We start from the raw sequence: 26,477 nt of genomic DNA on the forward strand, positions 1-26,477 counted from the left end.
AGCCGCGGCCCGGCTTGGCCAGCCGTCGCCGCCGCCACCTTCGTCGTCGCCCTCCTCTCAGCCACCGCCAATCTCGGGCTTCGCTAGGCGTGGCGGCGGAGGCAGCAGCGGAGGCGCTCTCTCTCTCTCTCTCTCTCTCTCTCTCTCTCTCTCTCGCCCCCTCCCTCTCCTCCTCCACCCGGCCGCTGCCCACAGAGAGGCTGGGCTCCGGCGCCCCACGTGACCGGGCGCCTCTCTGCTGCCCCTCCAAGGTGAGGCGCTCTCGCTGTCACGTGGGAAACGGGGAAGTGGCGGGGGCTGTGGAAGGCAGCCGGGGCCCAGGTGCGGAGGGACGCGCGCAGCAGGGGAAGATCTCCCTCGTGTTCCTTTCGGTTTTTGGGGAATCCGGCATGTTGCACGCCCTCCCGACATTTCTCTGGTGAAAATAGGGATGTCCTATTCCATCATCATCGTTCTTGTTATGGTTTTTTCTATACCCCACCTATCTGACCAGGTTGGTCTTCTAGACTCTAGACCAGGGGTCAGCAAACTTTTTCAGCAGGGGGCTGGTCCACTGTCCCTCAGACCTTGTGGGGGGCCGGACTATTTGGGGGGGGGTGTGAACAAATTCCTATGCCCCACAAATAACCCAGAGATGCATTTTAAATAAAATGAGACATTCTACTCATGGGAAAACACACTGATTCCCGGACCGCCTGCTGGCCGGATTGAGAAGGCGATTGGGCCGCATCTGGCCCCCGAGCTTTAGTTTGCCTACCCATGCTCTAGACACTCTGGGCGACTTCTGGCATATATATATATATATATATACATACAGTATATTTGATTTAATGACGTATTGGGTTTTTATATTTTAAATTTTATAAATTAAAAATATAAAAACCCAATACAACAACATTAAATCAAATATACTGTATAGAAACAGTTGTAAAAAAATGGTAAAAACAAAAAATGGTAAAAATTATATATATATACATACACATTATATGTGTGTGTGTGTGTGTGTATGAACACACACACTAGTAAAAACCCAATACAGTGTCACTAAATCATGAACGTTTTAATGTGTTTTTATGTATGTTAGATGCTGCCCAGAGTGGCTGATATATAAAACAAATATATAAAAACCAAAAAAAGTGAAAACAAAAAATAGTAAAAAATAAATAAATGGTAAAAACAAAAAAAGTGTATGCACACACACACACACAGTATAAACCCTATACAACATCATTGAATCATGAATGTTTAATGCTTTGTTATGTTTTTATATATGTCAGAAGCCGCCCAGAGTGGCTGGTATAAACAGAAAAAAAAATATTTTAAAACTTCCCTATAAAGGGCTGCCTTCCGATGGCTCAGGGGTCCAATAGTAACTCCCTACCCTCCAACATTTCTCCGATGAAAATAGGGACGTCCTAAGGAAACGGTGGGCATTCTGGGATCAAATCAGAAACTGGGACAGCTTCTGTAAATCTGGAACTGTGCCTGGAAAATAGGGACGCTTAGAGGATATGCGTTCTGTTCACAGAATCACAGAATTGTAGAGTTTGAACCTACAACCTTAGCATTATCAGCACCACACTCTAACCAACTGAACTATGATAGGCCATTCAGTAAATTACTTTGGCTATAGAAATATCCATCATCCTGCCTAGCTTGGGAATCTGAAGCATCTATGTTTTCAAGTCAGATCACTTTGGAGATTCTTTAATATGGTTGGTATCTGGACTGGTCGTTCTGCTTCTGCAGTTGCTTGAAGACTTGTAATAAATTGGCAAAAGTTGTAGGATGATGGAGATTCTGTAGCTGTAAGTTTGGTTGCATTCCTAGTTACCCTTGGAATGCCACAGAGAAAGAAAACAGAACCAGCATTATAAAAAGGTAAAGGTAAAGGACCCCTGGATGGTTAAGTCCGGTCAAAGGCGACTATGGAGTTGTGGCACTCATCTCGCTTTCATGTCAAGGGAGCCGGTGTTTGTCCACAGACAGCTTTCTGGGTCATGTGGCCAGCATGACTAAACTGCTTCTGGTGCAGCGGGACACTGTGACGAAAGCCAGAGCGTACGGAAACACAGTTTACTTTCCCGCCACAGCGGTACCTATTTATCTACTTGCACTGGTCTGCTTTCGAACTGCTAAGTTGGCAGGAGCTGGGACAGAGCAATGGGAGCTCACTCCGTCTCGGGGATTCAAACCGCCAACCTTCCGATTGGCAAGCCCAAGGGGCTCAGTGGTTTAGACCACAGTGCCACTGGCATCCCTACCTGCATTATAAGAAAATATGGAACTGGATAAAAGTTTAAAAGTGGAATAAAGCGGTAGTGAGAAGATCCGCACTTCCAGTAATCCCTGGGTGGTTTTTTTTTAATACCTGTGTACGTGCTCAGAATGGGGGGGGGAGTAGCGGAGGGTGCGGGTGGAGTAATCTAAGATTGCATGAAAGGCTACTGGAAGAACAAATAAAAATAATTAAAATTTCTGAAAAAGCAAATGCTATCTGTTTAAGTACCACCTTTTGCTTGGGGGGATATGGCTGAGGATCAGGAAATTGACTTAAGAAAAATCTGAGAAGGTGCCAGGAATGTTGCTCCTGCTTGCTTCTGTTCTTCTCCTCTGGGTGTAGCTGGGCAATGAAACTGTGTAGATGAGTCTAGCAATTTACATAGAAAGAGTGGAAATACAAGACCAGGCAGTATCAAAATAACTTCCATAGGAGTGGTGAAATCAAAACACAAAAGGCAGAACAAAATTCAAACCAGTGTCACTGAGGAAGCAAGTAGTATTTAAAATCTTACATGGGCTACACCATCCAAGCATCAAAGCCGTTTGCAAGAAACCCTTCATTTAAAAAACAAAACAATTGAAGCCGCGGCAAGGAAAAGCAGTCTGTGATCATGATAAAATCAAACAACAACAAAAACAGCTGCCATAGATCATCTATGAGAAACCTTGGAGAAATAAAAAGTCTTAATTTGCCATTTAAATGATAAAAGAGTTGGCCCTTTCTGAACCTGCCTGGGTAGGGTATTCCATAACTGGGTCCACCACTGAAAAGGCTCTCATCCCAGTCATTACCCATCTCGCTTTCGTAAGCCAGAGCAGCCAGAGGAGGACTTCCACATGAGATCTTAGGTTTGGGACAGGTTGTGTATCTTTGAGAAGTTGTTGCATACTTTTCATTTGCACATAATCTGGCTGTGTCGTAAATTTAAGCCGGTAAAAGATAGCATTCCAGTCATATAGCATTAACTGGTCTGGGTTTGGAAGTTTTAAAGTGTCCTTATTACTTGCCCTGTTTTCATACGATAGAACTTGCAGATTGCGTTCTACTCCCAGAGACCCTCTTCCTAACACTTTGAAGTTGTGATCCTGTGCATGCATATTTCTTGAGAGTAAATCCCATTAAAGTCAGAGGGCCTCACTTGTGTACGTTATGGTCATCAAACTTCTGAGCAGGGATGGGCGAATCTGTCAAATTAAATTTCTCTCAGTTATTTCGTTTCCTAAAAGAACCATTTTAAGTTTCATAATAGCCACCCTAACTTTTTTTAAAGCTACTTCAGTATCTCCCTCATCTCATTTCCCCCTCAGTCTTTCTGCTGGTCGCAGCCATGCTCTCCACTCTCAATTGTCATCCCTCGACAGACACTCTTGACATTCATTTCCACCTGCTTACTGTCAATCATAACCCACACACCTGCTTTCAAACAACTGTCTGAATTTCATGGCCGTGCCCATGATAGCAGGGGGCGATTTTACTGCAAACTTGAACATTGCAATTATGACCTCCATAAACACACTAGCAGGGTTTAATATATGAGCGCCCAATTTACCAGTCATGGGGATGGGCAGAACAGGAGAGCAGATCTTAAGATATGGGTAGGATAGCATGGGTGCAGATGGTTAGATAACGAGTTTGGGTCCACACACTGCTCAGGTCTCCTGTATGGAGCTGGGGCCTTGCCCAGAAGCTCATGGAGGACTGGCCTTTGTCCTCATCCTCTCCAGCACACCTTTCTTATACTTATAACATTATTGTTTAGGATGGGGGTGGGGGTTAGTTTGGATGATGCTCATGGATCTAACCAAACGTGTAATTTGGTATCTGCAAGATTGGAGTTTGTAATAGAGGGAACCTGCTGAACTGGTTGAGTCAGTTTCTTTGTTAGGCAAATTTATCAAATTTTCAGGTGACACCAAACTGGGAGGGGTAGCCTATGCCGCAGAAGACAGAATTGGGATTCAATGTGACCTTAACGGATTGGAGAGCAGGGCCTAAACCAGGGGGGCCCAAACGTTTTTCAAAGAGGGCCAGATTTCATGAAATGAACATGCGTGAGGGCCAACCAAAGTTGTTGAGCTTTTTTTGAGAATTGAAGTTGTTGAACTTTTGGGGGGATTTTATCCCAGGAATTAAACTGCCACAGGGGCTGGATTGAACCAGCCGGATTAGACTCACGAAACGGACTTTGGACATGCCTGGCCTAAACGAACAAAATGAATTTAAATAGGGGCAAATGTCAGGTTCTACACTTATGCAGGAATAACTAGCTGCACCAGTATAAGATGGGGCACACCTGCTCTTGAGGGTAGGACTCGAGGCAGTGGCTCCAAGTTACAAGAAAGGAGATTCCGACTAAACATTCAGAAAAAAGCTTTCTGACAGTAAGAGCTGTTCAGCAGTGGAACAGACTCCCACGAGAGATGGTGGACTCTCCTTCCTTGGAGGATTTTAAGCAGAGGTTGTATGCACATCTGTCATGGATGCTTTAGCTGAGATTCCTGCATTGCAGGGAGTTAGACTAGATGACCCCTGGGGTCCCCTCCAACTCTTAAATACAATGATGCTAGTCTGTGTTAAGTTGCACCACTGACAGGAACAACTCAGGTTGTAGCCCGAATATGGAATATGGTATGTGTCCCCCTGTGCTGTCCCCATCCCACTCAGGAAACTATCCGATTTTAGCCATTTTGGCATATTTTCACTGGCACGAGCATTGTGGCCATGGAGGAGTCCATTGGCATACCCCATGAATTATGCAACATATCAGGTGTTGCAGCAGCATAGGGGGCGCTTTTGCTGCATCAGCTGATGCATAGCTCCCTAGCTTTGGAATATGTCGCCTACAAGTGCTTCTAATACAGAAAATAAGGCAGTTTTGGTATTGAATTCAGCCTACAAAGGCAGGAAATGCACAAAAGCAATCTGCATAAGTTATGTTGGAAAGGTGACTGAGAAATGGATAAACAAATAAAACACATGTCCCTAGTTAAATAAGCTTGAGTGTCTTGGGGGATAATGAAAGCCAGCCCCTGCAGTGCTGTTGCATACTACAGCTTATAATTTTAATTTTTTGTAAGTTATCTCCTCTTGTCCCCTACAGTAAGATAATAAGAACACATACGTCGCATGCTAACTAGATTTGAAAACCTAAATCTAAAGCCATAGTCATAAATATAAATGAAGGCTAGAGCTGTATGCATCTTGACGGCTGGTTTTTAATAAATTATTGCAGTCAGCTACCAGTCACATGCAAAATCTGGAACACACTTTTATAATAACTCTCCTAAAGTCAGAAGAGAAGGTCTCATAATCATAGGATTTCATTCCAACATTTCTTTAAATTTTTCTGGTCTTAAATCTTCTGATTTATGCAATGGTTTGCTGGTTTCCATAACTCTACCATATATCATTTCATAGAAAACCCCTATCATTATATTATAATGTTGTAGTCATGTATAAATGTATGCAAATATAGAACGGTATTTTCTTTGATGTTGCCAGGTATGTGTTAGGGTTGTTATAATTACGGTTACGTTGTGGTTATTATTAGTATTACAGTGGAAACAGCACTTATGTCAAGATTTAACACTTTGAGGAAAATCTACACCTGTGAGCTTTTTATTTATTTATTTTTCATTTGCTTTTCACATAAAATTAAAAATGAATAAATGTTTGTTGGTTAATGAAAAATGGCTGCAGGTGATAACAACAGATGGTATTTATAATAATTTGTTTTTTAATTAAGCAAATATAGGATCCTGAAAAATACCATGGGGAGGGGAATCTAACACAGAACAGATTTCTTCTCTTACATACATAGATAGTTCTCACATAGGACTTGATATACTCCCACCAAGGCATCATTGCTAAAACTTGATGTAATAAAGCACCAAAAATTAATAATGTGAGTAGTCTCTTATGCTATAGTCAAAGCAAACTGCTAATGTGTTTGAAGTCAAGTATATGCTTAAGGGCTTTTCCAAATCAGTTTACATTATGCTTCACAGGAGAAACATTTGCCCTGATTTTTCATTTTTCAGTTATGTTTTAATTCTTTAGTAATGGATCTCTGAGTAGTATGCTTAAATAGCATGCAAAGGTTTCTTTTTTTCAAGGAATAAAACTTCCTCAGGGCCAAACAAAAGTTACATGAGAGATTCACAACAGAGACTGCAATGTTATGCACCACTTACTTTGGAGTAAGCACACTGAGGTCAATGGAAATTACTTTAAAATAAAAATGTAAACAATCTGACTGCAGATCTCCTAAAAGCAATCATGGAGGGACATGATTTGGATTGGGCCCCCCCCACAGTGATTCCCCAAAGCAGTGGCGTAGCGTGGGGGGTGCAGGGGGGGCCGGCCGCACCGGGTGCAACATCTGGGGTTAGGGCAAATCCATGGGTTAGGGGGCGCAAATCCACGGGTTAGGGGGCGCAAATCCACGGATTAGGGGGCGCAAATTACTTGCCTTGCCCCGGGTGCTGACAACCCACGCTATGCCACTGCCCCAAAGGAAATTTCCTCAACCCTCCGGAGCTCCTATTAGCGATGGAGGAGAAAACATAGAGGCACTAGTCTCCTTGTTTGGGACACCCCCACCCCCTTGCTCCCTCAATTTGCACTTGTTTTAATTTTGATGTTTTTGTAACCCACCCTAAGACCATTGGGTGAAAGATGGGCTGTAAGTGCAAAAGAAAGATCAGCCGATGAGTAAGAATTTAGTCCACTTAAGCAGCAAAATCTCATTCGATCAGAAGCCATACAGGCATATGTGTGGGATGATTTATTATTATTATTATTATTATTATTATTATTATTATTATAGCTCAGAGCACACCGGGGAATTGGAGGGGGAAGATTACAACAATATAAAAATAATTTTTTGTCACTAATTAAGGTTGTCTCAAATTAAAGTTGTCACAAATTAAAGCGACTGGTGTTCAATAACTCATAAGCACTTCCCAAGGGCATCAATCACTGGAATCCACTGGTAGAACTATAAATACAAATAAATGGAGGCTGGTCCATTAGGATGAATGGGACATTGGCCCACCAACATCATCCTGCCCTCCATCAGCCATTTGCCTACCTTCCTGCTTGCAACCAGTTCATCTGTCACTGCCTGCCAGCTTTCTCCTCCTTAGTCTCAATGTTGCCCTTGTAGAACTCAGGAGGGAGGAGGATGGGGACAAAACTAGTATCAGTTTTCTCTGGCTCCACCTACTGTTCAGCTCCCCGCCTTCTGCTCTATCAGTCCCAATGGGCACCAGCCACCACTGCACACACTTTTCCTCTGGGCTCAAGATGGTCTTCTTCCTCTTCTTCTTCTTCTTCTTCTTCTTCTTCTTCTTCTTCTTCTCTTCAGCGCTGCTACGCTACAACCCAACTCTTATTCCCCAGTAGCATCAGGCTCCTCAGAGTAGCCACGACCACCACCTAACCTTTCTAAACATTCAGTAAACATTTTGTTCAGTGGGAATTCCATCCACAATGCTCCCCTCCCCTTTCTCTTTCCCTTATGTGTCAGGGCTGCAATACCTCAAGGACTGCTTCTTCCCATATAAACCGTCCCAGACTCTGCGTTCTGAGGCCCTTCTTTGTGTGCCTCCTCTGCGTGAGATCAAAAGGGTGACAACACAAGAACGGGGTATTTTCTGTAGTGGCTCCCAGTTTGTGGAATGCTCTCCCCAGGGAGGATTGCCTGCTGCCTTCATTATATACTTTTAGGCGCCAGGCAAAAGCGTTCCTCTTCAACCAGGCCTTTGACTGATTATTATCCTGTTGTTGTTTAGTCGTCTCCGACTCTTTGTGACCCCATGGACCAGAGCACGCCAGGCACTCCTGTCTTCCACTGCCTCCCGCAGTTTGGTCAAATTCATGCTGGTAGCTTCGAGAACACTGTCCAACCATCTCGTCCTCTGTCGTCCTCTTCTCCTTGTGCCCTCCATCTTTCCCAACACCAGGGTCTTTTCCAGGGAGTCTTCTCTTCTCATGAGGTGGCCAAAGTATTGGAGCCTCAGCTTCAGAATCTGTCCTTCCAGTGAGCACTCAGGGCTGATTTCCTTCAGAATGGAGAGGTTTGATCTTCTTGCAGTCCACAGGACTCTCAAGAGTCTCCTCCAGCACCATAATTCAAAAGCATCAATTCTTCGGCGATCAGCCTTCTTTATGGTCTAGCTCTCACTTCCATACATCAGTACTGGGAAAACCATAGCTTTCAATATAAGGACCTTTGCTGGCAAGGTGATGTCTCTGCTTTTTAAGGTGCTGTCTAGGTTTGTCATCACTGTTCTCCCAAGAAGCAGGCGTCTTTTAATTTCATGACTGCTGTCACCATCTGCAGTGGTCATGGAGCCCAAGAAAGTAAAATCTCTCACTGCCTCCATTTCTTGTTTATTATCCTACAGCCTTTTAAATGTGTCTGTGGGAAAGGGGGGGGTATTGTTTTGCTGTTTTGTTTTACTTATTGACTTGTTTTTATTTTGTATTATATTATGCGAACCACCCTGAGATCTTGCGATGAAGGGCCGTTTGTAAATCCAGTAAACAGATAAGAAAGAGGAACATGCCCTCTCTCCAATATTTCAGCGCACGTTTCAACTTTGCATTTTGAAAGGTGTCTGTACACTGTGGTTTGCCAGCCATAAAGGGATATGGAAAACTAGAAGAAGTGTGAGCAGATCTCAGTGTGCGCGGCTGGCTGTGTGTTATTTCATCCGGCAGCCGGGAGAGATTTCTCTCTGCTTCGGCACAAAAGGGCTCTGAACCAATCCATAAGCACTTCCCTGTGGCCAATCGGAAGCCGCCTTACACAAAGGTCTTAGAAAAAGGAAGCTGAATAGAGTACACAAGCTTTCTTTCTCTTTGCCTGCCAGCCTGCTTCTAGCAGACTGACTCTCCTAGGCAGGGTGCCACTGCGTTCAGGGCACACACTGTGTGAAAGGCTGGAAAAGATCTACGCACCACCACGGAAAGAAAGAGCCGTAGGCAAAGAGGCTTTCTTTCCCCACACACCCCCTGTTTTCTCCTCCTTTGCTACTACTAGCTTGAAGGCTTCTTTGCCCATGTAATGCACTCGCTCACCCAGGAAATCAAATCTTTCTCCAGGACTAATCTGAAGAAACAATGCACCAGAGTGACTACTCTAAGTGGGAAGAGAATCATAGAGACCTGGAAGGATGCTCGGATGCACGTGGTGGAAGTAGCGGATGGTAACGATGGGGATGGCTGTGGTTATGTGCAAGACCTGAGTCTGGATCTTCAAGTTGGTGTGGTGAAGCCCTGGCTGTTGCTTGGTACGTAGGTGGAGCCAAGAAACGGATGCATATGGGTATTATTAGGTAGCTTGTATTTATATATTGATCTGCCTGCTTTAATAGACTTGCAAGACATTTAAGGGTTTCATCTTTCCTAGCTCTTGTAAAATGTTATGGCCTCTGCCACTCACCTTTTAGTGTTATTTGAAACAAGCCCGTGGCTTCATCCGAAATAGGCTGGGTGGTCTTGCGCTCTGTATCTTACTCCTTGCCCAGGTTACCGAATAAAATGTTGTTCTCTCCTCACAGGGTCACAAGATGCTGCCCATGACCTGGAGACAATGCAAAAATACAGGGTAATGAAGCTATGTGGGTTTTTAAAACGTAATCACCATTATTAAAAAGCTGTTTCGTGTTAAAGAGATCGAACTTTTCAAAGGGGCATCGTCAGCTAAGTCATACTTGGAGTAGAGCCCTTGGAATAAATGGACTTAAGTGACTTACACCCATTGATTTCAATGGCCTTGTGGGGGGTGAATGTTGGATATCTGGCAGTAGGGTGTTGTTGTTTTTAGTTTCTTTGAAACTTACGCTGCTCAGCATTTGAAGGAATTGCAAAATCTAAGACTATATGACTCCTTATACAAGACGGGAGATAACTGAAATGGATCCTACGCACACTTAGATGGCAGTAAGTTCTACTTAAATGTTAAACTGCAATCCTATGCATAGTTACACTCTAAAGTAGGCAGTACTGAACTCACTGGGATTTAGTTCCGATGCTTTAATTGCCCCTATAGTCTTCAACTAATATGTTTAGCATTGAGGTGACTGTGTCTGCAAGTGCGGGTTAAAGTGGGCTTCTCTTAGTCTTACATTATTCTTCAGCTCCATTAGGTCACATTCATTAAGCTTTGTAGGGCCTGGTTTAATATTTGTGTATAGCAGATAGCCTTTGTGAAAGATTGCTCAGCTGTTGTTGACTGAGGTCCTCAGCCATGCCAGAATGTAGAGGTTGCAAAGCTGCCTCTGTCTTGATTTCTCTTTTGTATTTTAGGTTACCCACGTTCTCAACGTAGCCTATGGAGTTGCAAATGCCTTCCCCAATGACTACATATATAAGACCATTCCTATTCTTGACCTGCCAGAGACTGACATTGCCTCCTATTTCCCTGAATGTTTTGAATTCATTGAGCAAGTCAAATTAAAGGTAAATTGTTGCTGTGAGTCATTAATGAGTGCTTGGAGGCAGGGTGTGTGTGAGCAAATGTACATATTTTACACTGCACGCATTCTTAAGATAAATTAAAATTCTTTGACCTTCCACTCTTAAATACTGTTATAGAAACATCAAATTGTACTTCACACAAGCTCGCTCCGGATCCCTTTAAGGACTTGTTAATCACTAAATGAATACTGTGATTAACAAAACAGGGTATTTTAAATTTATATTGCAAAATGTTTTGGATTCTCCAAATGGAACTAGCTGGATGGAATTAGCTGGATGGAACTCCAAATGGAACTAGATGGAACTAGCTGGTCCATCAAAATGAAATGATGCCGTTACAGAACTTTGAGGATGGAAGGCTCAGAAAGCCTTCAGTCGCTGAAGCTAAGTGATGCTCTCCTCCAGACTGAAATCCAGCATGTAAATCCAGAAGTTTCCCCTTTTTGCTGATGTTGTTGGATCTGCTGACATCTCCATAGCATTTATTGATAAATCTGACCACACTGTGTTGGACATAACAATCATTACTAGAGATGCCAACACCTGTGAGGTAGTTTCGTTAGCACAAAGACTTCTGGCCACGCAGTAGAAATGCCCTTCTTTCTCATCTCCCTGTCCACCACCACAACTCCCCATAATCTGTTTTAAGTTTTTCTGCAACCCTTTGAAGCAGATTTGGAGAGGGCAGGTGGAGAGAGGAGAGAGAGAGGAAGTTTTGGTGTGCAAACAGAAATATAATTTCCCCCACATACGTTTTGATAAGGAAAGGTAGAATTCTGAACCTCAGATACCTCAGAATTCTGGTACCTCAGATTACAGACGCTTCAGGTTACAGACGCTTCAGGTTACAGAATCCGCTAACCCAGAAATAGTACCTTGGGATAAGAACTTTGCTTCAAGATGAGAACAGAAATCGCATGGCAGTGGCGCAGCGGCAGTGAGAAGGCCCCATTAGCTAAAGTGGTACCTCAAGTTAAGAACAGTTTCAGGTTAAGAATGGGCCTCCAGAACGAATTAAGTTCTTAACCCGAGGTACCACTGTATTAGAATAATTATTTTTGAAAGGCACTTCTTGTACATAACCACTTGTTCAAGGAAAACAAAGCTTGATCCATTTCCCATAATCAGCATGTTTGATGCTAAAAGCTGACAATATCTTGGCTTTTCAAATCTAACTCCAGGTGATTCCGTGAGATTTTCATTATTTACATAGTCTGGAATTGAGGAAGATAATACTGCTCCATCAAGCTTTGTGTTATTTTAGAAGGAAGGAACACAGCATATTGTTTACAAGTTACCTGAAACGTGTGTTCATTTCATGCCCTCCTTGAGGTTTCAAGTTACGGTTTCCACTTCCCTTCTAAATTAGATTTGCCATTCAAAGTAGCTTAGTGTCACTGTTCTACCTCGGAGGTTTAATTGTTTGATTAGTCCTTTATACTCAAGAATACCCATAAAATCTTTTCTAACGATACTAATGCTTCATAATACAAGATGCTTTTGTTACCGTAGGAAAAATAACATAATTTATTCACTTCTGATTAAAACTCTCCACCAAATAAAGCAGGACAAATTAATAAAGCATTAGATTGTGAACAAGTCCACTCTGGTCTCAGAGACAGGCTCTCCCTTCTCATCCTTTGGTGTGTATCTGAGGAAGAGATCAGAGGAAGTTGGTTAAAACCAACTGCAGTTTTGTGGATACTTTGCAAAAGGGCAAACTGTGGTTAGTTTAAACTATGATTTATTGATACAGAAACCATGCTTTCTGGTCTTGACTTGTTCCAATGAATCACAGTTGAAACTAACCACAGTTTCCAGTTTGGACATAATGACAAACGGTAGTTAGTTTAAACTTGGAAGTGGATACTTAATTTAACACAGATGGCAGAACGGGAAATTATCCTGTTAGTTTCTATACAATCAGCAAAAGCTGATTAGATATCAGGCACCTATTTGGGAGATAGGATGACTGGAATTGATCCTCCCTTTAACCAACTTCTCCTAGCAAGTGATCAGTACAGGCAAGACTGATAGTACTCACTTATCTATTCAGTGGAAGGATCTTTGAGTGCATGCCGCTTACTAGAAATTCAAGATCAGTATATGAAACAGAAGGCAAACGTGTGTAATATTGTAAGATCTACATTTGATGATGCTATTATATATATATTTGGGTTGCTATTGGATTGGCTTTTAGAATGCTTTACCAGTAGAGAAAATGGCATGAAATCAGTTGTTATTGATAGTTGTTTTCTAAATGTGCTCTCTCTCTCTTTCTTTGTTTCTTTTGGAGGATGGTGTGGTACTAGTTCACTGTAATGCAGGAGTCTCTCGCGCAGCAGCTATCATCATAGGCTTCCTAATGCACTCAGAAGGACTCAATTTTTCCAGGGCCTTTACTTTGGTGAAAAATGCAAGACCTGCTATCTGTCCAAATCCTGGCTTCATGGAGCAACTCCACAAATACCATCAGTGCAATAATAAAAGCATGGAAACCTAAAACAATATATAATTATGAAAGAGGAAAAAATAGCCTTTGTGCTTGCACTGTACTGAGAGAAGCTGTTGGTTTTTCTTTTTTTACTGCGTTGTAATGAGATGCCCTGAATTACACCTCTAAAACTGTTGTTATAAAGTTAGCTTCACTCTATTCGTGTATAATTTTAAGTTCACAGCACTTCAAAATAAATATTCTGTGTTTTTTTTTAATTTTCAAAAAAAGGGGATAGAGCAATAAAGAATCAAAATGGATTTGCAAAGCCTCATTGGTTTGGTGGTTGTTTCATCCCTTTTTAAAAAGTATTTGTTTAATTAGAACCACGGAAATCTACAAGTAATATAGAACAGTAACAAAAGCACCAGCAAGGTTACATTACTTGTAATGTTTTTCTACTGATAAAAGTTTGCTTAGGATAACAGAATTAAAGCTTTCACATTAGTATTTGTATTATAATATTATAGCTGACCAGCAATAATTATTTTTGGGGCAGGCTATTAGCAAAACAATGCAAAAATCATTTAAAACAATAAAAACAATAAAAGAAAGAAGCCTATGTTTAAAACCCAATTAAAAGCTTGGGTGAGTAAACAGGCCTTCACCTGGTGCCATAGAGGAGATACCAAGAGAAGCCCCTCTGGGAGGCTACACCATTGCCAACGTGCCACTACCAAAAAGGCCTTCTCTTTTGTAGCCACCAGCCTCACTTCACTTTTCTGGGAGCACCTGGATCAGGGCCTCCAAAAAGACTCTTATAGCTCAGGTAGGCATAGATAGGAGTCAATTTTTCATGTGACCTGTTCCCAGCCCATTTCACCTGTAATACCTGTTTATAAAATAATTCAGCCTCCTTAGTAAGGCATTCTGTTCAGGACCAGTTTTATCTCAAGAGCCAATTCTTATCAGAATGTGGGTGTGTTAGAACTCAGTGGGATCAGGCAGTAGATTGTTGGGCTCCAGAACCCAAGGTGAGTCTGGCAGTCAGTCAGAGTAAGGTAGAGATGGACCTGTGGTTCAAAACAGGCAGTGACCAGATTCCAGAGCAGGCAAATAAGGATTTGCGGGACCAGCAGCAATTGCATAGTCAAAAGCAGGGGCCTCAGTGGGAGAGGTAGGAATCGGGGCTTATTTCATCAGCTTTGCTGGAGGCCAAGCTCCCATCAGGCACATCCTGCCCATAAGCTGTACCAGCTGGTCATTATAGGCACAACTGTTTAGAAAGGGATGAGTGAGTTTTGATTTTGCTCTTCCCTCCCTATTGCTTTTCCCTTGTGCATCATTTTATTTTACAGTCGTACCTCGGAAGTTGAACAGAATCCGTTCTGGAAGTCTGTTCGACTTCCAAAACCAAATCACGGCTTCTGATTGGTTGCAGAAAGCTCCTGCAGCCAATCAGAAGCCGCGGAAGCCTCATCAGACGTTCAGGTTCCAAAAGAACATTCGCAAACCAGAACAATCACTTCTGGGTTTGCAGCATTTGGCAGCCAAAATGTCCGAGTTCCAGGGCTTTCGGTATCCAAGATTCAACTATATTGTAAGTCTACAGGTAGGGACTGTCCTGTTTGGATTGTAAACCGGTCAAGGAGCCTTTTTGGCTGAAGAGCAGGGTCCAATAGCTCTAAAAAACCCCCAATATCTGTTTTTCAGTATTGTTGCTTTAGCTGCATGGGTATAACTCAGCACATAGGTTTGCTATTAGTACATCTTAAAATGACGACAATCCAGTGAATGATGTATCCGCATCATGATTTGTCCTGCTTAGCATCTTTCCTTGGCCTTCCACAGAACCTCTCTCAGGGCTGCCCACTTGAATAAAATATGGGGCAGGAGGGAGGCAACTGATCACGACATGACACGCTCACATAGTCGATCTCATGATATGACATGACACTCCCCCCTCCCCATTTGAATGGCAATGCCCATCAACTTTGGGCGGGGCCTGGCTCTGTTAAATATTTTATGGGAGAGGGCGAAGGGACCTTGGCCCCTAGGAGTTGGCTCCTATAACCTCTGTTGTTCATGTTCTATTATACACTAGCTAACCCCTTGTGCACTAACAGCAGATCCCCACACAATCAGCAGTCAGATTTGACCGGATTCAACAAAATGATCTTTATTTTTAAACATCCACATCACAGGATTTGTTCAGTGAATTCGTGGGTTGCCCTGGCAACCTGGCCTTTGCTTCTACGTAAGCTAGAAAGAAGACATGAGGGATGTTCTAGAGACAAACTGTTCGATAAGACATTATGAGTGAGACTTGCAACAAAATGCTGCAGTGTGTTTCCATTCTACATAAATGCTCTGGTTCAAAACAGCTTCGAAGTGGGAGTTGCATTCAGGTCTTTCGGGAAAAGGCTGGGGAGGAAAAGTGCTAGAAGTCTCAGGTCTGGAGCTGGATGCCAGTCTGAAACCTATGCATTTTATTTCCTTCTGGCTGTGAAGAATGGGAATCCAAAAGTGTCATTTCCCTCTTTTTGAATGGTCTCTCCACTGGTTGTTTTACAAACAAACCTATCTAACCTTTGCAGCTTTGCATACAAGAACTGCTCCATCTCCTCAATCATTTTGGTTGCCTTTTTTGAGCTGAGACCACTGGAACACATCATTCCGAACGCAGTAACACCATTGATTTGTATAACAGCACGATGTTGGAAGTTTTATTTTCAGTTCCTTCACCAAAGACCCCTAGCATTGAATCTGTCTTTTTCACACACACACTGAAATCTTGATTGAGCCGTCCACTTGGACCCCAAACCAAGGTCTTGTCCCTGGTCAGTCACCGCCAGTTCAGGCACTTTTACTTGTGAGTAATGCTCCTGTTTCTCAGCATCAGCCTCCCTTTCCTCAACCCAACTCATATTGCATTTGCAATAGGAGGGCGACAACAATTTAATTACACCATCATTAGGGCAGAAAGCATTCAAGAACTTAAACTGAACATGTTTAAAGACCTGAGTTTGAAAGAACACGGCAAGGCAATTTAGCAAATGTCTAAACTGGTTTCAGTAAGGCTTCCTTCCAAGTGAGGGGGTGCAGAGCTGCATCCTGAGTTCTCTTTTCTTCCTCTTGTGGGGCAGAAGAACACACACAGTTCGCATCCTCGTTAAAAAATCCTTCTTGTCCTCCTATTAGCACCCCCTTGCTAAGCCTTAAAATGGGAAGTGTATTGACATCGCAGTGAGAATGTGTGTTTCGGAAGGTTGGGGGGGGGGGGAGAGAGAGAGAGAGACAGAGAGACAGAGAGACAGAGAGACACGGATGGACCATAGAGAACAAATGCGTAGAAAAGACCTTGTCGCTCCACTCTCTATGGCGGAAGTGAAGGCGCTCGCTCGCTCTCGGAAGGGAAGTGACGTTTTCCCGACCACGCCGCTGCGCTTGCGCTGCATTTGAAAGCGGCAAGCTGAGGGCAGGAGTCGGGTGTGTGTAGTGGGTCGCGCGGCTGCTTTCGCCATGGAGCTGTCTCTGCCTTCCTCCTCTTCCGTGGGTGAGTTTAGCCTCTGGGCCGAGCCTTGAGGGTGTGTCTCTCGGCGGGTTCGCTTCCCGGCTCCTGCCGCTCCTCTCCCCGCCTGAGAAGTTTGTGGCCGTTTAACGGCAGCCCTGAAGCCTCGGCGCGGGGGCGTGGCGTGGGAGGGGGCGTGGCTCAGTTCTGCCTCGGGTGGGGAGGGGCGGGGCCTCTTCCTGGCGACCGGTGGCTGTGACGTCACTTTGGCGTCGGAACGCGGGATTCCTTGACTTCTTTGGGGCGAGTGGGTGGCGGGGGGAGATAAGCGCCCTGTTCTCCAGCCCATCGCCGGGAGCCATGAAACCCCAAGATGTCTTCATGCGCGTTCAGACGACTACCTTGGCCCCTGGTCGGGAAGTTACGTTGACCTTTAGGCCTGTTGGCTCAGGTGCGTCCTGCAGGGGAAGTAATATTTGGACCCTGTGGATTTTTATCTTGTGAACTGCCCTGAGATCTGTAGTTAAAGGGTGGCATACAAATTTAATAATAATAATAATAATTCCTGTTTCCTTGTGAAGCACATGAGTGATGTTGTTTGAAGGGATTCCCCCATTTAAATGGTAAATGGGACCCCTGACTATTAGGTCCAGTCGTGGCCGACTCTGGGGTTGTGGCACTCATCTCGCTTTATTGGCCGAGGGAGCAGTTTCCGGGTCATGTGGCCAGCAGGACTAAGCCGCTTCTGGCGAACCAGAGCAGCGCACGGAAATGCATTTTACCTTCCCCCCAGAGCGGTACCTATTTATCTACTTGCAGTTTGACATGCTTTTGAACTGCTAGGTTGGCAGGAGCAGGGACCGAGCAACGGGAGCTCACCCTGTCGCAGGGATTCAAACCGCCGACCTTCTGATCGGCAAGCCCTAGGCTCTGTGGTTTAACCCATAGTGCCACCTGCGTCCCCCATTTCCCCCATTTACACATGTTCAATTCACGTGAAACCGTGCATATGAGCGGCTCTGGAAATCAATAAGTGGGGGGGGGGAGAGAGAGGCTTGATGAGCCTCAGCAAACCCCTGCTGCACCTCTAGCTTGTGAGGAGACCCCAGAGGTTGAAGGGGGCAACATCTTCGGGCTCAGGGAGGGTCTCCTCTTGACCTGAAGGTACAATGGCACGCATGGGGGTTTGGAATGTAACCCCTGCGTAAATGAGGAGTCACCTGTGTTTATTTCATGAAAATTAAGCATTGCTTGCTTTTACTAGAAACAAACTCTCAAAGCAATAAAAAGCAATATAATTATCGTTAAGAAAAACTAGCCACAGTAATCTTGAAACTTCTGAAAAGTTAAAATAAGATCTTCAGGCTAGTTCACTGTTCTGTCAATTACCCTCAGAGCATTGTTAGATAAAATGGGGCAGCTACATTGATACTGCCATTTTGTATTTTGTTAAAGGTATTGCCTGCTCCTTGTTTTTCTTTATGTGTTGACTTCTTTAAATGACTAGACATTTAAATGAGTAGGTTAGCTAACTGTTTTGGATCACCTTTTACAGTGTTTCTCTAAAGTTGTGTTTGGGGATAACTAGATCATTCAGTCTGTGGAGACTTAGTAAGCCATTCTTATGCACACCCTTTCCCAATGCAGGTACTGAGCCAATGACACTGGGTTCCCCTACCTCTCCCAAGCCTGGTGCTGGTGCTCAATTCCTGCCTGGATTTTTGATGGGGGATTTACCAACTCCTGTGACACCACAGCCTCGATCCTTCAGTGGCCCTTCCGTTGGTGTGATGGAAGTGAGGTCACCATTGCATGCTGGTAAGTTGGTTCTGAACTGAAACCTCTAGTATTGGGGTGGTAGGGGAAGAGTGTGCCTATCCATTTTGGTGTGCTACAGTTCAAATATACCGGTACCTCTTGCCTTAGCTCCAAGGATCAGAGGCTAAATATAGTGCCATTGCTGCATGTTTTAAGCACAGCGATTGACACCTCCTTTATTTGCTGGCAGACCCAAAAAGCACTTGCAAAGAAGGGAGGCTGCTGTCAAAACCAATTAGATCCCATTCATTATTTGGATGTACTCCTGCCTTATCAAGAGTCCATGTATAGTGGTACCTCCGGTTACAAACTTAGTTTGTTCTGGAGGTTCGCTCTTAAGCCGAAACCACTCGTAACATGAGGCGCGCTTTCACTAATGGCGTCTGCCGGCGTACGGCTTCCGCTCGCATCCCGGGGCAAAGTTCCGAGTTAGCGGAGCATCTACTTCCAGGTTAGCGAAGCTCGTAACCCAACGTGTTCACAAAGAGGATGGTACGTAACACGAAGTTCCACTGTATTTGGATTAGATTCATTGTGTTTTACTTGCATTTCATAAGTAAAGCCTTAGAAGTATGTCACATTAATTTCATACGCCGTATAAATATTGCATTCCCCCAATAATCCAAAGTGAACTACTTGATGGGGGGATGGGGACGACGCACAGTAAAATGCCCTGACCTTAATTTCAAACTGTAATTGGAAATTATTTCATTGGAATTTTATTGGAATACTTGTGAATATTTTTCAGACAGAAGAATTCTTCCTCATTGTTAGAATTTTAATTTTTAAAAATTGAGGCATTGAAAACTAGGGCTTTCCTATTTGCAAGTGCCAGCCATGTTTTTCCCCTTGCTCTCTCTCTCTCTCTCTGTGTGTGTGTGAAAGAGAGAGAGAGAATTTCCCTCCCTTCTCAAAGTGCTCCTCCTCAGGTAATCTGATGGTGCTGCTGGAGATGTTGCATCATATAAACCAGGGGTATCCAACTTCCAAGAGACTGCGATCTACTCCCACTATAAAAAAAACTGGCAGTGATCTACCCTTCGAAGTTGAGCTTTTTGAGGGACCACTGCTTCCCACTAAACTTTACAGATGTCTTAACACAGGAAAATGGATGCATATTCACTGTCAGTCAAAATTGCAAGCCCAGAAAGCCTTGAGCAAAGATGGAGGAATTATTAGGGGGGGGAACCGGGGTCCCGTGATTGTTAGGATCGACCAGGGAAACCCCACAATTGACTGGTAGATTGCAATCGACCTGTTGGACACCCCTGATATAAACAAAATGGATTTGTGTTTTAATTCCCAATAAATGGCAGGAATTACTTTAATACTATGCCAGCAGTTGATTACATTACCAAGGTTTCATTCATTTAAATCATAATGCATGTCCGTTCCTAATAAAGCCTAGATTTGGAAGAATTGTATACCTGGTTTGGGTGTAACAAGATGTTTAGGATCAGAAAGGAGGACACACCAGCAGCTTGTAATGTTGTGCTGTATTTCATATAGGTGGATCTCCTCCACAGCCAGTAGTTCCAACACACAAAGATAAAGGTGGTGCTCCACCAGTTAGAAGTATATACGATGAAGTAGCCAGCCCAGGTCTTGGATCAACACCCCTGACTTCAAGAAGGCCCGTAAGTGACCATTAATAACGTTGCAAAGTTAAACCTGTTTGTGGTAACTAATTCTCATTCTTCTCTAGCTTGATAGACATTTCAGCTGTTGGAGACATTTGCTGTGGGTGGGAAAAACTAGTAACTAAGTGCTTCCAGTTTAGATTATGTGTCATCTTGTGTGTTCAGTGTGGAAAATATTTTAAAAGTTGCTTTCATAATTATGTTAATTTTTAGTGGGCTATACATCAGTTCTAAAGGCAAATAAAGGTGCACAAGCAATTGCTCTCTCTCTGTCTCTGTGTGTGTGTGTGTGTGTGTGTGTGCGTGCGTGTGCGTGCGTACATGTATACGTATATATGGCATTTGGAATGGTACTGTCAGCTTGTTACTAGGGTCAGCCTGGTAGCTGAGATGTAGAGAGATGAGTTCACACTATAATTGCTATGTTGCTGGAAAAGATGTAGGCTGAAATTTCCATCTATTAGTTTTGCCTAACTTTATCCTCTGTGGCTGATGATGAACCTTGTCTGCATCTCAGTACTGCGGAAGAGTAGTATATCAACTGGGGCTAAATATGGTAGCCAGGATGCAAAATGGGGATTTGGAGGACGTGTGTAAAAGACGTCCCAATACCATGTACCATTTAACTTTATACTTTTAGTAGTCAATTCAGTTTTGTTAGTTCTAAAAAGGACATAGAAGATACCCCTTTCACAGCAGTTCAGTAGATACATGCATGCCTGTTCAAGTTTTTAATCTCTAATATTGTCTGATTTTTACTGTGGAAGTGTTATCTAAGTGGTGCAGAATAGTTAATTTTCTGACTTTCAAAACAGCTTCAAACCAAGTTCTGCACTTTAATGCAGGTCAGCTTTTCGGTGACGCAGAGTCCACTTGTTGGATCTATGCCAGTGACTCCTGGAACAGGTAGGACATCATACTGCTTCATATAGTGGTCTAGCATGCTAATCATATGCTTTTTCTATAGGCAAACCAGACATCTGCATGTGGCACTGACAAAGGCTGCAATCCTATACCAATTTTCCTGGTAGTAAACCTCATTAAAATCAGTAAGACTCACCGTATTTTCCGCTCTATAAGACGCACCAGACCATAAGATGCACCTAGTTTTTGGAGGAGGAAAACAAGAAAAAAAAATTCTGAATCTCAGAAGCCAGAACAACAAGAGGGATCGCTGCGCAGCGAACCCTCTTGCTGTTCTGGCTTCTGGGATAACTGCAGCCTGAATTCGCTCCATAAGACGCGCACACATTTCCCCTTACTTTTTAGGAGGGAAAAAGTGAGTCTTATAGAGCAAAAAATACGGTACTTATGAGAGAATATGTATAGGTTTGCAGTGTAAAATGTTCCTGTAGGCCTGACAGCCTGGTGCACATTAACTGAGCCTTGGCTTCTGTTATGAAGTAGGCAGAGAGATAGTAGCAAAGTTGTTGTCATGATGCCAGATACAGTTTGTCTTCAGAAGTGAAAATATTGGTCTGAGATTCTGCTACAGTGGTACCTCTGGATGCGAACAGGATCCAGAGTATATATGATCTGCTTAATGGCAGATGGGATAGCTTGCTCCTAGAACCGTTCTTGTATAGAACGTTAGTTATAGAGGGAGGTTGAGCTATTTTACTGGCTTTTTGAGATGCCATTGTCAACACTAGCAACTTTTTCCTACTATTCTAACATGTTAACAACAGTATGATTCTTGTTACTTGAGTTCTAGTGTTAATGCATGGTGTTTGCTCTTTGTTTCAAATTAAAATGCCTAGTTCAGTTTTAACTATAGTGATAGTTGAGGTGCATCTTACCACAATTTGACAGGTGCCAGTGTGTTCAGTCCAGCGACTCTTGCACAACCCAGGAAGAGCACAATGTCTCCAGCTCAACTAGATCCATTCTATACTCAAGGTGATGCCCTAACATCAGATGATCATCTAGATGACACTTGGGTAACAGTGTTTGGGTAAGTGAGCTGCAATTCTGTAAGACTGAGAGGTGGTTATGTTGCCAGGGATGAGCATGTACTCATTTAAACATGGGTCTTAACAGGCTTGCCTAAGCTTTTCAGGGTCTGGGATTCAAGTTATGTTGGGGCATAGGATGATGATAAAAAATATAAGAGATGAGGCATGAGGATTTCTGCAGATCATACAACTTGGATGATGTGTGTTCAGATTCCTCTTATATTTGGTGTTTGGTCTTGGCTATTCATGTTTTATTAATTTAGGAGATTCATTGTTTATTAACATAGTAAAGTTTATAAAATAGGACAATTGAAACATTCTAAACATCTTAATTCTTCATCTTTACTCTACTATTTGTACACTGAAACACATCCTGGTCTACAATCAATGCTAAACAGAAGTATTTGGACTTCAATATTCTAGTACTATACTTGGGTTAAACTGTGCTTGTTTTGACCCCTCTATCTCTCTCTCCCCCCCCCTCCCTCTCCCTCTCCCTCTCCCTCTCCCTCTCCCCCTCTCTACCCCCTCCCTCTCTCCCCCCTTTTCCCATCTTACTCCATGAGACAAACTAAAATGTAGGGATGGGAAATAGGTAGCAGGTTTGGCAGTGTTTGGAGATACAGGTGACACTGATCTGCCTTTCTGGATACACTGCCAGTGGTTTAATGTTGACTGAATTTTGAGTGGTTAAATTTTATTTCTGTTTTTTAATTGGTGATGCAACTCTTTCCTGTCAATATTTCAGGTTTCCTCAGGCATCTGCTTCGTACATCCTACTACAGTTTGCACAGTATGGAAACATTTTAAAGCATGTTGTAAGTCTAGATTAGTACCTCTTTTTTATATATATAAATATGAAGCTCAGCCATTATGCTTAGCTTACTGTCTAAACCTTACTGCTTCCTACTAAACTTTACAGATGTCTAACACAGGAAACTGGATGCATATTCACTATCAGTCGAAATTGCAAGCCCGGAAAGCCTTGAGCAAGGACGGAAGAATTTTTGGTGAATCCATCATGATTGGAGTGAAGCCTTGTATAGATAAAGTAAGTTCATTTAATATTCATTCATTTACTTACTTGCTTGCTTACTTATTTATTTACTCACCACCGCCTGTGCAAAGTTGTGATTGTGTAAGTTAAAGAAGCATAAGATGCCTGTATAAAAATTCTGGACTTTGTCACAAAGTGTGGATGACTCTTAATCCCGTGACCACCATTTTTGTCTTGCACAGATTGGCAATTTCTGTATGTCAATACACTTTAGCCGAGCGCCTCAGTGCACTTTAGCAGAGCCCCTCAATGATCTGAATTTGAAGTTTGGCCTGATGTGATAACATGAGGAACTACCAATACAGGACATTATAGGAATAACAATGTGGAGAATTGGGTAGATAAGCTGACTACAATGTTTTGGGTACTGTATTTAGTATTTTGCTTCCATTCCAGAATGATAAGAGTGGTTAACTAATAGTCATATTCCATATCTGGAGGCCGCTATATTAAAGGAAAATCTTCTTTATAGATTGAGTGCCAAACATAATTTTTGGAGTAAAACAGATGGAGCCAGCAGCACAGCTAGCTTTTCAATGTCAATATATATCATATTTCAAGAACGCAAACTCTAACCTTTAGCATGTCAGCCTACATCAAAAGGATCATTAGAATTCTAGCTTCTAATGATCCTGTATTCCTCAGCCATGTCTGTGTTTGGTATCATGCCTTCATGTCTTGTTAAATCACTGTTGACATATACTAGCACAGTTTGGTAATCAGACAAGTTCCAGTAAGTGAACTCTTCTGTACTGTCTCTTCAGTGAGAAGGGAGAGTCTCCGACTAGTTCTAGTGATGAAACCTTACTTTCTTAGGCTTCCAAAAATGCTTGGACTCTGATAACTACTTTGTCTGAATGGACTACTTGATCTCTGTTTGCAGAATGTGATGGAAAGCACAGACAGATGCACTGTATCGTCCCCATCTTCAGCCTTTACGCCACCAATGAAAACACTGGGCACACCAGTGCAGCCTTCAAGCGCTCAAAGAATCTCTACTATGAGACCTCTTGCTACAGCTTATAAAGCATCAACCAGTGACTACCAGGTATTTAGGGAATACTGTGAAAAAGTCACCTTTAGTGCTGGATTAAAGGAATTAGTATTTGTTCATTTAGAATATACGAATCTGCTACTTTGTGTGTGTTTCTTTTTTAGGTGGTTTCTGACAGACAGACTCCAAGGAAAGATGAAAGCATTGTCTCCAAAGCTCTGGAATACATGTTTGGCTGGTAGCAAAAGGAACTAAACTTAGCTGGAGCTTGTAATAGGCTGTCAGTGCCTCTGGTTAGTTGTATAACCATTAATGGCAGCATTTCAACATCACCTCTGCCTTCTGAAAAAGAACTCGGCACACATGTAATTTGCACTTTAACCGGCAGCTGGATTTACACTTTATTCTTAAGATGTTAAACTGTTGAAACCAGTGTTTAATAGTCTTACCTTCTATAGTGAACGCATGGTTCAAGTAAAAATGAACTTTTACCTGACAAGCAAGTCTTGGTTTCAGGACGTGGTAACACTGTTTGTAATTTCTCATGGTTTTATTTCTCGCCTGGAAATGTGGTATAAACTCTCTAGAGGTTGCTGCATAAAATGCTGGCATAGATTTTGCTAGTTTTAAACCAAATACTTTAATTTGAATGTTGTTCCAAACACAATCGTGTTTATATAAACTTGATTGGACAGGTTGTTTCTTAATCTGCAAGTGTCAAACCTTTTTTTATCTTTCTTAATAAAAAAAATTGTGGTGCTATTGATTTGTGAGCTGCCTCTGGTTTATATAAGTCATTCAATTCAAATAAACATCAGATCTGTACAAATGTCACTACAAAACCTTCTAGGTAACTTGGGGAGCAATCCTAGGTTCACCTAGAGACTTAAGCTGGCTAAATGCCAGCTGAGAGGGAGGACTGGTAGGATGCCATGCCACTGTATCCAGAGTGCCTCTGTTCCCCTGGCCATGCCCATTAACGCTATAGCAGCCCTCGGGCTATGAATGTAAATTCCCTCACATTGCAGTCAATAAGAGGGGAAAAGGTTGATGCTGCTTCTCTCCTGTCTTGGCAGCAGTATAATTGCAGGGCCCAGGATAGATCTTTCTCTCTTACCCTTGTCAGGGAATAAAGGTTTGCTCGCTAAATCACATACATATTTTTGAGCGGTGTACAACGAAATGAATAACGGCAAGAATACAAAGCAACCTTGTCTAATACTTTGCAGGAATGTGCCAACCAGCAGGGGTGCCTAGAATTTAGTCCTGACAACAAATTCCCCCTCCAGACACTGTGACAATATGGCTTAAATGCTGCTGCTTCATTAATTTATCTGCCTGCAGCCCTGCAATTGGAAAATTGTGCAAATGAAGTAGACTTTATTTTCTCACTTTTCTATCATGGCAGATACCTAAAACTACATTATATGGAGTTCTTAACATGAGCTAGCTACTGGGGCAAAGAGGTTATTCTCTATGCAATAGCGTGAACACAGATCAGTCCATGAACACCTAAAAGGAGTTTATTCATCTTTGAAGTGCAACAAGATTTCCTTTTTTATTTGGCTTCTCTACTTCATGGGTGCTCCCAGCTGGCATACAGGTACCCCTCTGGAATTATTAATCCTCTGGTATCTTGGCGTTTTAAGATGGATGATGTGGGAGTGAAGGTGGAGTCACATAGCTCTGTAATTGCTACTTGACATCTCTAGTTCTTGAGAACAGTGAAAATGTATGTCGCATTTTATCTATGTAGACTTAGGAACCTGTGTGCCGACTGAAAGGCATCAGATAAGCACTTCACTTGAAGAAAAATCATCAATATTTAAAGCTTTCATAAAATGTAATAGTAACACTCTGCATTGTTAATGAACCATTTTGTTGAGTTGTGTCTCATCTGCCCATTTACTGGCAGCCTTTCCAGAGTGTTAGCATGCTGTTTAAAAACCCTTTCACTTCAGAATAAATTGCACGGATCCACAGAGTCGCAATAATTACATGTACTAGATCTTCTGTTCAACTCATTTTTGTCAAAGCTGCGTGTAACATGCAGGCCTAAGATAGCTTTGGGTTAAGACACCTGTAAAGCCTTGTATTCTTGAACTGAAACTTAAGATGATTGCAGAAATACTGATTCATTAGTAATAAGAAAGCATGTAAAAATATACCAGCTTTGCACAGAGGCTTCATCTGACTTTTTCCACTTAAGTTTTAGCAGTGCTTTTTTTCTAAAAAAAAGTTTGACTCAAAAATATCACCATTTTATAGTTCAATTGGGGGGGGGGAATTTCAGCAAA

At 42.7% G+C, this 26,477-nt stretch overlaps 3 protein-coding genes and 1 long non-coding RNA gene across 7 annotated transcripts in view; 2 read left to right on the forward strand and 2 right to left on the reverse strand.

Moving 5' to 3' along the window:
• The window catches only part of NCKAP1 (NCK associated protein 1), a 47,734-nt gene extending 47,464 nt beyond the window's left edge, over positions 1 to 270 (reverse strand). The window contains exon 1 of one of the 2 annotated variants that reach the window (XM_083627205.1): positions 39 to 270. The gene's annotated coding sequence lies outside the window, so the exon portion shown is untranslated. The remainder of the gene's footprint in view (positions 1 to 38) is intronic. The other variant, XM_083627204.1, reaches the window with a different exon arrangement.
• LOC310743828 overlaps positions 1 to 26,477 on the reverse strand; it is a 603,392-nt gene that overhangs the window by 120,969 nt on the left and 455,946 nt on the right. The window lies entirely within an intron of this gene.
• DUSP19 (dual specificity phosphatase 19) lies at positions 152 to 13,536 on the forward strand. 2 transcript variants are annotated; one of them, XM_083573259.1, is made up of 5 exons: positions 152 to 251; positions 9,395 to 9,582; positions 9,853 to 9,899; positions 10,601 to 10,753; positions 13,068 to 13,536. In XM_083573259.1, exons 2-5 carry the CDS (start codon positions 9,474 to 9,476, stop codon positions 13,272 to 13,274), a joined length of 516 nt encoding a protein of 171 aa, XP_083429385.1. In that variant the 5' UTR covers positions 152 to 251; positions 9,395 to 9,473; the 3' UTR covers positions 13,275 to 13,536. The 2 variants fall into 2 exon arrangements, with proteins under 2 accessions (XP_083429385.1, XP_083429384.1); XM_083573258.1 differs by lacking the exon at positions 152 to 251 and having other exon boundaries at positions 9,105 to 9,582.
• Positions 16,604 to 24,944, forward strand: NUP35 (nucleoporin 35). Of its 2 annotated transcripts, none has more exons than XM_083572100.1 (9): positions 16,604 to 16,761; positions 18,364 to 18,534; positions 20,044 to 20,171; positions 21,020 to 21,080; positions 21,987 to 22,128; positions 22,878 to 22,947; positions 23,052 to 23,180; positions 24,070 to 24,234; positions 24,345 to 24,944. In XM_083572100.1, exons 1-9 carry the CDS (start codon positions 16,728 to 16,730, stop codon positions 24,420 to 24,422), a joined length of 978 nt encoding a protein of 325 aa, XP_083428226.1. In that variant the 5' UTR covers positions 16,604 to 16,727; the 3' UTR covers positions 24,423 to 24,944. The 2 variants fall into 2 exon arrangements, with proteins under 2 accessions (XP_083428226.1, XP_083428225.1); XM_083572099.1 differs by lacking the exon at positions 16,604 to 16,761 and adding an exon at positions 16,985 to 17,167.

Source organism: Podarcis filfolensis (genome assembly GCF_964270895.1).
Source record: "Podarcis filfolensis genome assembly, chromosome: 1".
Classification (NCBI taxonomy): Eukaryota; Metazoa; Chordata; class Lepidosauria; order Squamata; family Lacertidae; genus Podarcis; species Podarcis filfolensis.